General features: G+C 45.5%; 1 protein-coding gene across 1 annotated transcript in view; it reads right to left on the bottom strand.

Moving 5' to 3' along the window:
• The window catches only part of GAS2 (growth arrest specific 2), a 47,755-nt gene that overhangs the window by 6,974 nt on the left and 26,840 nt on the right, over positions 1 to 13,941 (bottom strand). Inside the window, exons 5-7 of the mRNA XM_072421574.1 lie at positions 12,075 to 12,259; positions 10,030 to 10,177; positions 8,551 to 8,615 (exon numbers count right to left, since the gene is read on the bottom strand). Of these exons, the coding sequence (XP_072277675.1) occupies positions 8,551 to 8,615; positions 10,030 to 10,177; positions 12,075 to 12,259 (398 nt within the window). The remainder of the gene's footprint in view (positions 1 to 8,550; positions 8,616 to 10,029; positions 10,178 to 12,074; positions 12,260 to 13,941) is intronic.

Genomic DNA, 13,941 nt, shown 5'->3' with positions numbered 1-13,941 from the left:
TATTACGCAGCGCTGTACATTAAATAGGGATTGCAAATGACAGACTAATACAGACAGTGATACAGGAGGAGAGGACCCTGCCCCGTCTTATTTCCAACATAGGCCAACTGTACTACTGTATGTTACAAAATACACAATATATACAGATGAATAATTAAAACACTGAATAGGGATGTCATGATGTATTTTTTGGAATAGAATCTCAAGTTTTCAACGCGTTTCGCCCCTTGGCTTCCTCAGGGGACCATTGAGATCTGCTGGAGATCTCATTATCACACTGAACCATCAATAGACTTGGAGATTAAAAACTACCCCCAATTCCCTCAATACCCGTCAACATTCTCTGCACATCAGATATCAGTATATCATCTATATATCAGTTTATCTCCTTCAATTCAGCACAATAATGCCATCAGTGACTAATTGGATCAAAACAAACAATGTATACTAAAGAGCTAAAAACTCCCCAAGTTGCATTTGTTTTCTGTTTTTTACATGGATATGAATAAACCAAATATATCGTTCTATAAGAATTGCTTGTCAATGACATCTTGTTGCACTATTTAAACCTCTCAATCTCACATATCATATTCTTTAATCCTGAGTTGTTTTGAACAATCTCTCTCAGCATTGGTCTCTGTATATAATACAGCCAGATCTCTCGAGAATCATTCATTTGAACCTCGAGGGATGCACCGATTCAGCTGTCCCCTAATAAATCCGTACAGCAGTATTTCAAATATATAATTTTGATCTCAATGGTCCCCTGAGGAAGCCAAGGGGCGGAACGCGTCGGAAACTTAAGATTTAATTTGAAAAAAATACATCATGACATCGCTATTCAGTGTTTTGAGTATTCATTTGTATATTTTGTGTATTTTGTAACATACAGTAGTACAGTTGGCCTATGTTGGAAATAAGACCTAATCTCTGTGTAATAAATATTACCTTTTAAATAGGATTGCCAGTAAAAGCCCGCTCATTCTCTTTCTATTGTTAGGCATAACACACCCTGACTGCACCCCTAAATCTGACTTTTTGCATTTTAGATAGAACAAGGAACAAACAGAAATGCTCAGAACCATAAAATACCAAATCTGGTTGGATTGGTTGAGTAACTTGACTGGACCAGGTGAGAATTTAATGAGCCGCCCTATACCAGACAAAGTAAATCTGGGCTCAGCCAATCAAGCTGCCGGATGGTGACGGGTATATAAATTTCAGATTGGTTCTGGGATTATTTGATCCAAGGCTGGAATGGCTTCAAGATAAAATCGACTCGGAACCACCAATATAATTTAACATTCGAAGCAAAACATCTGACAACACCTGCAACGGTTTACACATTGCTGCTAATTCTTCAGATATGGAGCTCCAACCCCTTGCACCCAAATTCCATTATAATGAGATGGAATGAAGCATCGGTCATTGTGATACTTATACTGGTGTATTATGCTGTAAAGTGCGGATGATTAAAAAATAATGCAAAAAAATCAATTAGCAGCCTACAAAGAGCATAAACAGAAAATGACATCGATATTTGGTGTGGCCACCCTTTAGCTCCATTATTTCAGTTTGGTGCACTGGGGGAGCTTTTGAGGTTATGGTGGCTCCGGATATCCAGGACGACTGAGCAGAGCTTATTTGGATGTCGCTGACTTATTCTTTCTTTATTTATTTATTCCCAGACATTGGTGTTGAGATTGGGGATCTGTGGAGGGCAAACAGGGTCAGTCGGAAGACCTGAAGCTACATAGTAGGTTAGGTTGAAAAAAGACGTAAAAGTTCAACCACTAGGGAAATAAACTTATCCCAGATATAAAACCCTATAGACATAGGTAATCCAGAGGAAGGCAAAAAAAAAAACTTGGATACAATTTGCTCCAACTGGGGAAAACAATTCCTTCCTGATACCATGAGGCAATCAGAAAGCCTAAAGGTCGGCAAAATGATGCCTGGAGCCAACTGAAGTATGAGGAAAGTTCCTTGAAGAATCGGGGCTGCATTTCTGCACATGAAGCTCACCAAAGAAAGTGAGAAGGAGGACCCAGCAGGATTCATACCTTTATCTGGCACAGAGGCATATTTATAATAAGCCAACAGGCGCCCCCTAGAGGTTTGGGTGGTTGTCCTCTGACTTAGGAGGTCATATCACTGGGACCCATCAGAGAACCAGATACAAATCTCTGGTCCAATCCTGAGGCCATTCATGTCTTCCAGGACTCTGGAATTTCTTCATGTTTCTGGATTCTAGTTCCTCCTTTGGCCGCGGATAATTCTTTATGACCTTGGCTACGTGTTGGGGCCATTGTCCTGCTGTAGAGTGAATTTGGGACAAAATAGAAGTTTTCATGATATATAATTTTCTCTCTGTACTTTCCTGTATCACTTCTGACCAAATTCCCAACGTCATGTACAGAATCCGGCCCAGATCCTGCAAGGAACCCTCCCCGTACCTCCAGACATCATTTTGCTGATCTTTCGGTTTTGGGAGAACAAGTTGCCTTCTGTTAAATTTTTTCATTCCAGGGACTTTATTCACCAATGTTTGGGTTTTCACGCATGGCTGAGCTGTGTTTGCACATCGGTATGAATGTTTAGCCACAAGTATTTCATGACTCCTGTAGGTGGGCGTGCGGGGGTCCAGCTGTTCAGTGCCAGGTCTGAGTTGATGGTGGCAGCACACATCTTGTGTTTGCACAGGGAAGTCAGCACGATCTGTCTTTCATCTGCTTCCTTGACTTACCTCTGTGCCTTTGGCCCTCAACATTGCCTCTTCCTTTGTGCTTGAACAGCACATCTGGAAACACAGAGACATTGGATCTGATTTATTAAAGCTCTCCAAGACTGGAGAAGATAGACAATCATGGGAGAACCTGGGTGATCCAGCAAACCAGGGCTGGCTTTCTTAACAATCATTTTCTATTAGCAAATGTTTTCATCCTGTACCAGATTCATTCCAGGCTTGCTGGATCAGCCAGGTTCACCCATGATAGTCTATCTTCACCAGTCTTGGGGAGATTTTATAAATCAGGCCCATTGAGGGTGCAGAAAGACCATTTCATATCTAATTAGCAGCTGCTTGATCTGCTTAATCATAGATTGGGCCATATGTGAAATCATTGGGTCTAGATCACATGACGGCTGGGAGAAGTATTGCCACTGCTTTAAATACAGGAATAAATTATCATAAAATGGGGCCCTTGCATGTATGAAGAGGAGACCCCAAATGCACAAAATGCAGCTCCCTGCACCTGGACCTGGAAAAGGTGAGCAATTTTCAAAGTTTTCCCTAAAAAGCTGCAGACCCGGTTATAGAGAATGACCTTAATAACCTTAACTTTGAACCACAGAGAATTAGGGAAATATTGTTTGGGATTTTTCTGTTTTTATGCACTTTGTGAGTTTGTAACTTAAATAAAACTATTTGTTGCATTTTTAATAAAACATCCTCACTTTGCATCAATGCTTTCACAAATGTCGATAATATTTGCCCAGTTCAGTATATGCCCAAAAACAAACATACTCTAAAGAGGCTGGAAAGAGAAAACAAAAAAAGAGACACTTTGGGCTCTATTTATAAATGATTCACCCTGAAATTCGCTGACAAATGGTTGAATCTCTCTTAAGGTCTTTTTTCAGTTCCTATTGAAAATAATGACTCATTCTGCCACCTAGTGGCCAGTCACAAAAGTGCACAGCTGTCACAATAGGAAATGCTATCTGTGTAAGCAAAAACTATGATCGTATCTAGAGCGAATTGACAGGGGAATCATTTATAAATAAAGCCCAATCTGACATTCACTAAAAACATTCCCTGGTGGAGAATCTTCAGCTGCCATCTTTAAGGTCTGTGTGTTTAATTAAAAGTAATTGATTCTGCACCAATATTTCAGTGAATGTCAGATTCACAGCTTTATAAATAGGCCCCTTTGTGTCATTTTATATTATAATGATAGTCGGACAGAAATAGAAGTCTCTGGGTCTTAGCGAGGGTTGGCCCTGCGATATTCCCGCACCCCGCAGTGGTTAATGGCAGGAAAGGGTTTCAAGTCGTGCTCAAGGGCGCTGGCAGTGTAAATGAAGAAGAATTCATGCAGTTGCAGCGTTGTGGAGTCGCAGCTCTGTACAATAAATACAAATTAACCCGGTGTCACCGGCACACCAATAGACTGAGTGCAGCGGCCTTGGGCTGAGCTGACATTGTAAATATTTAATGTACATAAAAGAACAAACAGGAATGCAATGGAGGAGGGGGCGACGTGTGAAAGATTTCTCCAATAACAGTGAAAATGAGAAACCTGAAACATCAGATCATAGAAAGCCGGAGAATTATAATCCATTATTATCGAGATATTAAATTAGTATTTGCAACACGCTGAATTCAAAATGGTGAAAAACTGCAAGGGGCCCTCCGCAATAATGTGCTGTATTGATGCATGCACTCCTATGCAGGGACATGAATGTAATGCTGCAGCACAGGATAGGTATTAGATTGCTATTCATTCCTATGAGCGCTCTACAATGCAGAGATTCCATGAGATTCTAGGAGTGTTAATGGGTCTACATGTATTGGAAGGGGGGTGCAGATGTTCAGGCCACAGCTGCAGAGCCAACATGTGGCCCCAGTGATCTTCCTAAAGAAAAGGGTCCAGGTTGCCCCTATTCACTTGAATGGGAGAGGTTTGGACCAATGTTTAGCCTGCATAAAAAGGCTTCATCACGAATCTCAAATTTCCCTGTAATGTAATAGAAGTTTCAGCTGCCAATTATTATGTCTTCTTTCTTATTAATGACATTTGGTGCCATGTCTATCAGCCAGGCAGTAAATCTGCATTGTGGGTGTGAGCGTTCTTCTACACCACACAAGGATTGATTTCCGCCATGACAGGTGAGCTTTAGGACTACATTGAGGGTCTGCTGTCACTAAGCCCCACCATGCAGATTTATCCTTAGGCTAATCCTGCAGTCTCATTAAAATCAGCCCCTATATTCCTAAGAGTACAGGTTTCATTTAATATCTACCGGACACAGGTAGGTAAGGATTTGTTGCAGATCATATGATTTTTTTTCTTATTCAATCTAAAACCATCATTCTCTTTAACATCTTTTTTCTTTTATATTTTAAGCTTTTAAAGATTCAGAGCCGCAATTCCCCAACAGCCCAGTAGATGGCAGCTTTGCTCTAGGATCTGCCAGCTCCATAGAAGATAATTGGGATAAAAGGTTTTGTTATTTTTTCTCTTTAATATCTGCACATTCTGAGAGTTTTTCCTTGACAGCCAACCTGATAATTTCCCTTTATTAATCACAGCTGAATTTAGACATAGTGCTGCCTATTCACACCTAAAGGACAATGCAACTATGTACAAAGTAAAAATGAACACTAAAATACAATATTGGAAGCAGTGCAGGCCGGGGGTCAGATTTATAGGGGGGCTGCAATGTACAGAATACCAAAGAGGGGGAAAGGAGAGATAATTTTATAATTCCTTGATGTAGGGGGTCTCCTGACTCCTCTCACCGCCCCCTGCACCCTCCTTCCCCTAAACTAATTTCCTTATACACCCCCACACCTCCCTCCCTCTGCACCCTACAACTCCAGCACCCCTTCTCCCTGCATCACCTGCAACTTCTTTTTTACAGCCCTGAACCCCCTCTTCCCTACACCCCCTCTTTCTACATCTGCCAGTATTCTAATCTTTCTACAACCCCTGCACCCTTTTCTTTCCCTATATCTCCTGGACCTTTCCTATTCCCCCTACATACCCTGCACCCCTTTCCTTCCAGCTCCCCTTCCCCTATACATCCCCTGCATCCCATTCTACCTACAATTCCTGCACCCCCCTCCCCCCTTCGTACATCCCCTGAACTCTCCCCTCCTTGCATCCCTTGTGCCTCCTTCCCTTCCTCCATCCCCTGCACCCCTACCCTTCCCACATGCCCTGCACCCCCTTTCCTTCCTGCGCCTCTTCCCCTATACATCCTCTGCACCCCATTCTATCTACAATTCCTGCACCCCTAACCTTCCCACATACCCTGCACCCCCTTTCCTTCCTGCGCTCCTTCCCCTATACATCCCCTGCACTCCATTCCACCTACAATTCCTGCACACACCCCCCCCCCCTTCGTACATCCCCTGGACTCTCCCCTCCTTGCATCCCTTGCCCCTCCTTCCCTTCCTGCATCCCCTGCACCACATTCCCCCTACATTTACATAAATTAACAATTTTTCCAACACCCTGTGCACCCCTTTCTATGCATCTATTACCCTCCTTGCATCCCCTGCGCCTCCTTCCCATCCTACATTCCCTGCACTCCTTTCTCTCTACAGTTCCTGCACCCCCTTCCCTTTCTGACATCCCCTGCGCCCTCCCCTCCTTGCATCCCTTGCACCCCCTCCCCACCCTACATCCCCTGCAGCCTATTCCTTCCTTGTATCCCCTGGACATTCCCTATTCCCCCTATATTTCAGGCAAACCTTTTCATTACATCCCCTGCACCCCCTTTCATCTACATACACCACCCCCCCCCCTTGCACCCTATTGCCCCCACACCTCCTAGGACCCCTGCACCTCAACACTTCTACCGCACCACCCTGCAATATTTGGGCCCCACTGATGTACGGACGTTCCCATTTGACGACAGTGGGTGAGAGAAAGGGGTTGAAGTTGAATCAGAGAGGGGCACAGAGGAGGCTTTCTGGGTGATTATTGGCAGATATTACCCATAGAAATAAATCCCCGCAGCTGGGAGCCCCCCGAGCATTCTGGGTAATATAGCCATCAGGGGATGGATTGCAGTCGGTTCCTCTTTGTCCCATTCAGCAGACATGCGATCAGATAACGGCCCGGTCTGTGTCACAATCTCCCCGATCAGCGCTGCGTCTGAATTCCCCGTAATCGCTAATCCGCCAGAGACGTCCGTCTGCCACCCGCAGCCCATGAACGACGAGCGATATCACAGATTGGGGACACGACGCGTTGTCACCTCCAGGAAATGATAGCGACGTATTGGAGAGGCCATTACTGCGCCTGAGCCCTCACCGTCTGAATAATGCGCCCCCGCCGCATCACAACGCATTTCACATATCTCAAAACGCATCAGCTGAGCGACAGGAGCCACCAAATTATATTCAATAAAAATATCGCAAACAAGGAATCATCTGCATTGCCTGAAAATATCAGCACATGCGCTATTGTGACCCGTTTGTTGGCGAACTGGAAATATCTGACAACCCCGCCTCTGTTTTATTGAAACCCCAATCAGAGTTGTCAGCCCCGCCCACTTATCTCCTCCTGGACTACAGATCTTCATAACATAAGGGGGAAGTGTTCTGTAGTCCACGGAGGAGAACTGGGCAGGCCTGACAACACTGCTTGAATTTCCGGCCGTGTTGTCAGCTCACCTTTGCCCCGGATGTGTGTTCACGATGGGACTGCGACAATTGTTTTTTTAAAGATTGTAAGCTCTTCTGGTTGGGGTTCTCTCCTCCGCTATTTATTGTACAGCGCTGTGGAATATGTTGGCGATATATAAATACTGTTTAACAATATTGCACCAGAAAAAAAACAAAGGAAACAACAGTTTAATATCAGGAAAGGTCAGCTGAGCCCATTAGGGTGATGTATTCGGAGACCCCCAGGGACCCCCAGGGACCCCCAGAGACACCCCACCCCTCTTCTCCAATAGATGACATTTTTATTGGTTGTCCGTGGGTCAGAGCTGGCGGAGCAAACTGGACGGATGGCTGGGAGGGGGCGACAGAGGGCGGCGGGGGAAGGGGGGTGACAGAGGACTGCGCATGCTTCCATCATTGTATCTAATTCCGAGAAGTTTCTGGATTTGTAGAAAATTGATACTTTGTAACTTTTAAATTAACTTTTAATATTATAAAACACGCAGGTGGGGCTGCTATTAGGTGTAGGTGGGTGAGTGACAGAGAGCGCCACCTACTGGAGGGCAGTTTTGTCCCCCTGGATGATAGCTGTTGACCCCATTCAAGGGCAGTAATAAAGCTCCGACTATTACCCCACCCTGGCTAGGGGTGAATAAAGGGGGTCCAGCAGCTTTATCATACAAGATGGGGGTCAGATCGGGGGGGGGGTTGGGTGCCAAATACCCCACAGTGGTCCTTGAAATTAAACACTGATTCCCTGCAAACAGAAACTTGCAGTGCATGAAATGTGACCTATAGGACGCTAGCGCTCTCCTCCTCCCCCAATCCCAGGTCCCCATTCCTGCAGCTGACTCCCCTGCTGGATAGGTAGAGAGTTGCACCTCACACGCATGGCAGGAGCTCAGCACCCCAATGTTGTTCTTTGTGTCCCATTTTGTGATTCATAACGATGCCCCCCCACCCCCAGCCCATGTTTGTATTGAAAGTAACTCCATGCCCTTGCTCAGGCACTTCCTGTATAGGGTGACAACGCTCCGTCCCTGTCCCCCAATTGTGATTCTGCGTTGTCACCCCATTACTGAAGGAAATCGCGCATTGCACAGATTTGGTTCTCTGTTGTCACATCTGCAGAAATTCAGATATTAATGAGCATTATGGGGGGGGGGCAGAACTTGTTGGGGCATTTACACGGAGGGTCCTGGGAGATATGCTGCACCTGGAAGACAGGGGGATGGGGTGAGGGGGCTGCAGGCAAAATAAAAAAACAATGGCAGGAAGGTTCTAAAGGATCACAATGCGAGCCGAGCTGTGCGCAGCACCAATGGGGGCTCTGCTGGCAGTCACTTGGGGGGGGGGAGGGTGCAGAGGGTATCATCCCTATAGTGTGTCGGGCCCCCCGCACCTTCCCAATGTGCTGCATTTAATGGTCGCATTGTGCCTGCACATGTGTTAATTCTTGGTATGCGCATGTGTGTGCAGTGCAGTACCATTCATTTCAAAGCCAAACTAAGAAAAATGCGACCAGGCAGATTCAATATTGCAGAAAGAACATCGCCTGGACTTAGCTGCCTGATCGCATTTACATTCACCTGCCCTCCCTCCATCGCAGGCGCTGCCATCTTTATCTGGTCCTCTTTGGATCTTTGGCCCAGCTGGGATGATGTATCTCCTGCGCATGCGTATAAGGGTTTATTCATTTGGGATACCTGGCATTCCCCGCATTGCATGCTAAGCTGTGCATGCGCCTATCCCCTCCTGCCTGGTCGCAGTTTTCCATTTTAAAAGACAAACCTCGGAATGTTGCTCCGTGCATTGTGGTGCGCTGCATTGGAAACGTGGCGTTTGCCGAATTTCTGCCCCTTCTTCTGCATTGGCAGCCTTAATGTGGAGTTATATAACAATGCGAGCATGCAGCTCCTTATTGCAATATAATAAACTGTTGTCTGTTCCCAATATTCTACAAACTCTTAATTGAAATGCCCATGTGCAGCTCAGTGCACATGCTCAGCATGCCTTGGTGTTCGAGTGAACTCTCATGCACATGTGCAGGAGGTAAGTCTTTCCAGGCCGGCCATATAGGAAGGTGGAAGATCTGAACCCGGAAGAGCAGGTGGAAATGTCGGCATTGCTAAGGGAGCACAGGGAGGCGCACACAACCCGCATGATATAATATTCTTTAATGCGCATGCGTTACTGCATTGCACATGACAGATGGTTCTGATTGGGCACTTACACTTTTTGGAATAATTGAAGGATTTATATCTGCTCACTACAAATGAATATTCTTACTATTATTATTCTCTGCCGTCTCTAATTAAGACAAATACCCACAATGCAGCTGACATTCAGACACCATGTGATCACTGCCAAGGTCACATGATGCAGCTGGGGAACAGTTGGGGGAATGTTACCATATACGTTATATGTGAAAATTGGTAGTGGCAAAGCGTGCCAGCGCCTGAGGGTCGGACCCTCTTTTAGCCTTTAGCGCCCCCTACAGGTGCCACAAGTAAGTGTTGCCCCCTGCTGGTTATGTCCGCCACTGGTTTTAGCTTCTTGTAAAGTGTGAATTTGTATGACAGGTCCTCTTTAATGCAATATAAAATATATAGAATTGACAGAAGCCTTACTGCGTCATCCAGCAGCTTCCCGGCGCTCTTTTTCCCGGATGATGATTTGGTCGGAGAGGGGGATGGGGACGGCGTTGGGGTCGATAACGTTTCTTCCTGTTCAATCTCCTTTTCCAGTTTAATTAAACCTGGCGGCTCCACACCAAACCTGCCAATCAGAACAAAGTCACATGATGAGCTCACAGTGATGGGACATGGGCATACAGGAAATACAATGACATGGGTAAATGGGGGCGTGTCATAGAGAAAAGGGGGAGGAGACACTCCGCCTCTTGTTAAAGGAAAATCACACTGAATATGGAATTTGCTTTTGTATGAATCATTTTTGTTCGATTTTTGGGTGGGAATGTGATGAGAATTTTTTTTTGTACTTATGAGCAGTGGACCTAAATGTGGTCTGGTATGAGATTTTTGCAGTCCCTATAGGGCAGAGCTTAGTCTGGAGGAGGTAGAAGCAGCACAGAGCCAGTGTCAGTGCTGTAGTGAAATAAGCATTCTGATAGGTGGTGAGAACAAAGTGTCTGATCATTAAAGATGCTGCTTCTCCTTTAATTGACCAATCCCCAGCAGGGGGAGGGGCCAGACCTGTTTAAAGTAACAGGTCTACAATCTTATTAGACAGTGCAGTGCTGCATGACAGAGCTGTGTTATTCTTGGGACTGAATGGACATAAATGCAAATACTTTGGCAGATGAAGTGACTCATTGTCATATTTTATCGGTGTATTGAGCCGTCTGCCTGGCAGCCACAGACTTTACAATCTGATTGGAAAAGGACAGAATAATGGAAACCATGGGGTTGTAATGTGTGTGGCCGCCAAGAAGCATGTGAGGCGTTACTCCTGTTATTGCGGCCGAGACGTTCAGCCGAGGGAATGGTTACAAAAATTCCATCCACTTCCTGTCTGTCTGGCCCTTGGCTGTAAATCTGAGAAATTCCCTCTGGGCTCCGGGCCGACACCTGCAGGCAGGCCGAGCCATAAAAGCCCCAATCACTGCGATATTACAGGCCCATCGCAGGAAAACGCATTCAGCTATTTATAGGATTACAGGAAAAGTTCTCTGTGGGATATAAAACAGCCGACAGATTGCCCTGGACGGCCATGAAAGTAAAATCGTGCAACCCCAAAAAAAGGAAATAACTCTGCAGAGATAGCCTGCCGGAAGCCCCGCCCACATTCCTAAATCCCTCCCCCGCTCATAATGGATGAGACCGTGGACCGTCCTATGATTATCGCTAGGTCAAAAAAACAAATTTGGGGGGTGCACATGTGGGGTTTGGTGTTGGGGGGGTCACCAGGATAAGAAATGGGGTATCATTGTGTTTATTGCACCTCTGTGCAATGCAGGCAGATCATGGCTGGTGGGCGGGGCTAATAGGGGAGGTTAACTGTTTAAAGCAGTTGGGAGGAGTTATGCAAATATCAAAATGTCTTGATAGGCTGGTGTCAGTCTGGAGGAGTGGGCGGTCCTAAGCAGGCTGTATTAGCATAGGTAACGCCCACATGTGATGAGGAGTTTTTGTGATTGAAAGAACAGAAATCCAATTAATGAAATGGGCGGGGTCAGGTTGGGGAGAGGCTAGGGGAGGGGCTAGATGATGCTCTGCCTGGGAGGGGTCTATCTAACTTGCTGCAGCTTCTACTGTACATTGTTAGAAGCCCCCCGAGGATGCTCAATGCATGCGAGAGCCGCATTAATTATATTGCGACCAAAGAGAACAGCTCCCCCCATGAATGGATGAGGAGACCCCACATGTGTATTTTTTAAAACACAGCCCCCTTCATCAATATATACCCTGGAGTTTCCCTTTAATTCCCCCCATCCCCCGGCTCACTTCTGATCACCCCGCCGCCCCTCACATTTGCTCACAAGATGTTCATTAGCCGTCACACTGAACGCCCAGAGTCCCGGGGTTATTATTATAAGACAGAAAAAAGAGAAAACGGTTTATTATTTCAGGACAAATGTTGTTTTTCCAAGGAAGAGAAAAAGTGAAATATGTCGAAAATGTGAAAAAATGTGCACCATGGCGAGTTACCGTACCTGGCTGCTATCCTGCCCAGCTCCAACAGGCAAAGACAAACCTCCCGCGGCTGCTTGTGGAGAACTAAAAGAGACAAAGACGGGGGAATCAACAAAGAGGACCGGTCATGTATACTGGGTGACATCCTGCATGTGGTCACAAATGTCGGACACAAATCAGCCCCTGCAGACCGGATATACAATGAATGGACATTCACCCATCACATCGTACAATCAGATTGCAGCATGGGTGACCCCTCCAGATTCACATCTCTTTCCCACCGATTGGAAATTACCCCCAACCCCCCCATACACAAACCCCACCACACAAAATAATGAGCTGTATACAGATGTGAAGAGGTGAATCTGAAACATTCCCTGGTGGTGAATCCTCCATGTGTTTTCAATGGCCTTGAATGTCAGATTCACCACCTTATCAATATGTTACCCCAATGATGAATCTCTTTTGATCTGAGTGTAAAGAAATTCTTGTGGATCCTGCCAACAAATCCTGTGCTGTCTGATATCAGTTACGTTGTTGTGTTATTTCTGAAGAATGAATGAATGGGAATGGGGGGGGGGGTTCTGTAGTCCAGTCCATGGGTGACAACACCACACCTCTATACAAATGTTGTCACCCTAAGACAGGGATTGTGTTATTGGCAGGATCAAAGGGTACAAATAAAAGGGGGAAGTTTGAAATTAGAAAACGAATGAAGCCACCACATCTAAGTTGTGATCAGTGTCATTGGATGGGAATGGTGGAGGTGATCGGGACAATGATGGCGACACAGAAAATGGTGATGGACCAGCAAGGTTATTATTCATAGTCCTACCAATGTACGGCTGGGCCAGCATCGAGGAGCATTTCATGAAGGAGGAAATAAAAACGAAGACAATGTTAAAATATTAATCAGAAAAAAACAAACACAGACATCATCATATCAGTCCAATGTACCGGTCCCTGGATGGGCAATAGAGGCCCCTGCCTAAAGTGATCACCTCTAGGGGGCGCCCCTGTGCATACAATACAGATTCCCTGCAGCAATGATCTGATGATTTGATGCATCGGCAGTTTGGAGGGAGAAACGCTGAATTCCGCCTTTGTCCGTCATGCGATTACTTGCGTTGCTTCTTGAAATGTTTTTTTTTTTGGGGGGGGGGAGAAAATTTGGCAGACGAAGTCCAAACCATCAGCTGGCCCGACTGTCTACAGCACGTCAAGCATAAAATGAGGAACAGAAGCGCCATTGTCAGTGCGGAGCCCTCGCCATCCATTCACTGACCTTTCTACTGTAATAACCCAGGAAGAAAATTCCTTTTGGGGGGGGGGGTCATGTGTTTGGCGCTGCCGTCAGTTCTGATAAAGGCGCTTTTGATGTGAAAAGGAAACTTAAACCTAAAATAGATTTTCCCCCGGTATGAAAAAGAAAGGACGACTTCTTCATTCGCACATATTTGACATTTTTCCAGCAATATTGCTTTTTCGGATTTGACATTTTTCCAGATCCAAAGATTGTAAAGAAATCAAAGCCCAGAGTTCTGCTTTCCTGTGTTCTGTATCCAAAGCTGCTGATCTACTCCGGACTCTTTCTGCCACTTCCATCCTGGACCAATGGGCACTGTGTCAGGGTGACAACACATGAGCCCAACTAGGAGACAGGGTCAGAGCGTTGTCACCCTTTAAAAGAAGTTCCTGCACAGGGGTGTTCGTAGCAGGATCACGCGGGATCATTACAATAAAAGGTATATGAAAAGATTTCATTGGTTGGGTTTAGGGGAGGACATTTGGGTTCCATCTCATCAACATTCACAGTCAGTGTCAGCAAACTTTAAAGGATTTTAGGGGTCTATTCATAAAGCACTTTGACATTCACTGAAACATTCC

The sequence above is a fragment of the Pyxicephalus adspersus genome, chromosome 9, assembly GCF_032062135.1.
Source record: "Pyxicephalus adspersus chromosome 9, UCB_Pads_2.0, whole genome shotgun sequence".
NCBI lineage: Eukaryota > Metazoa > Chordata > Amphibia > Anura > Pyxicephalidae > Pyxicephalus > Pyxicephalus adspersus.
Note: the sequence above shows the minus strand (reverse complement) of the source record. Positions and strands in the feature narration are given on the sequence as shown.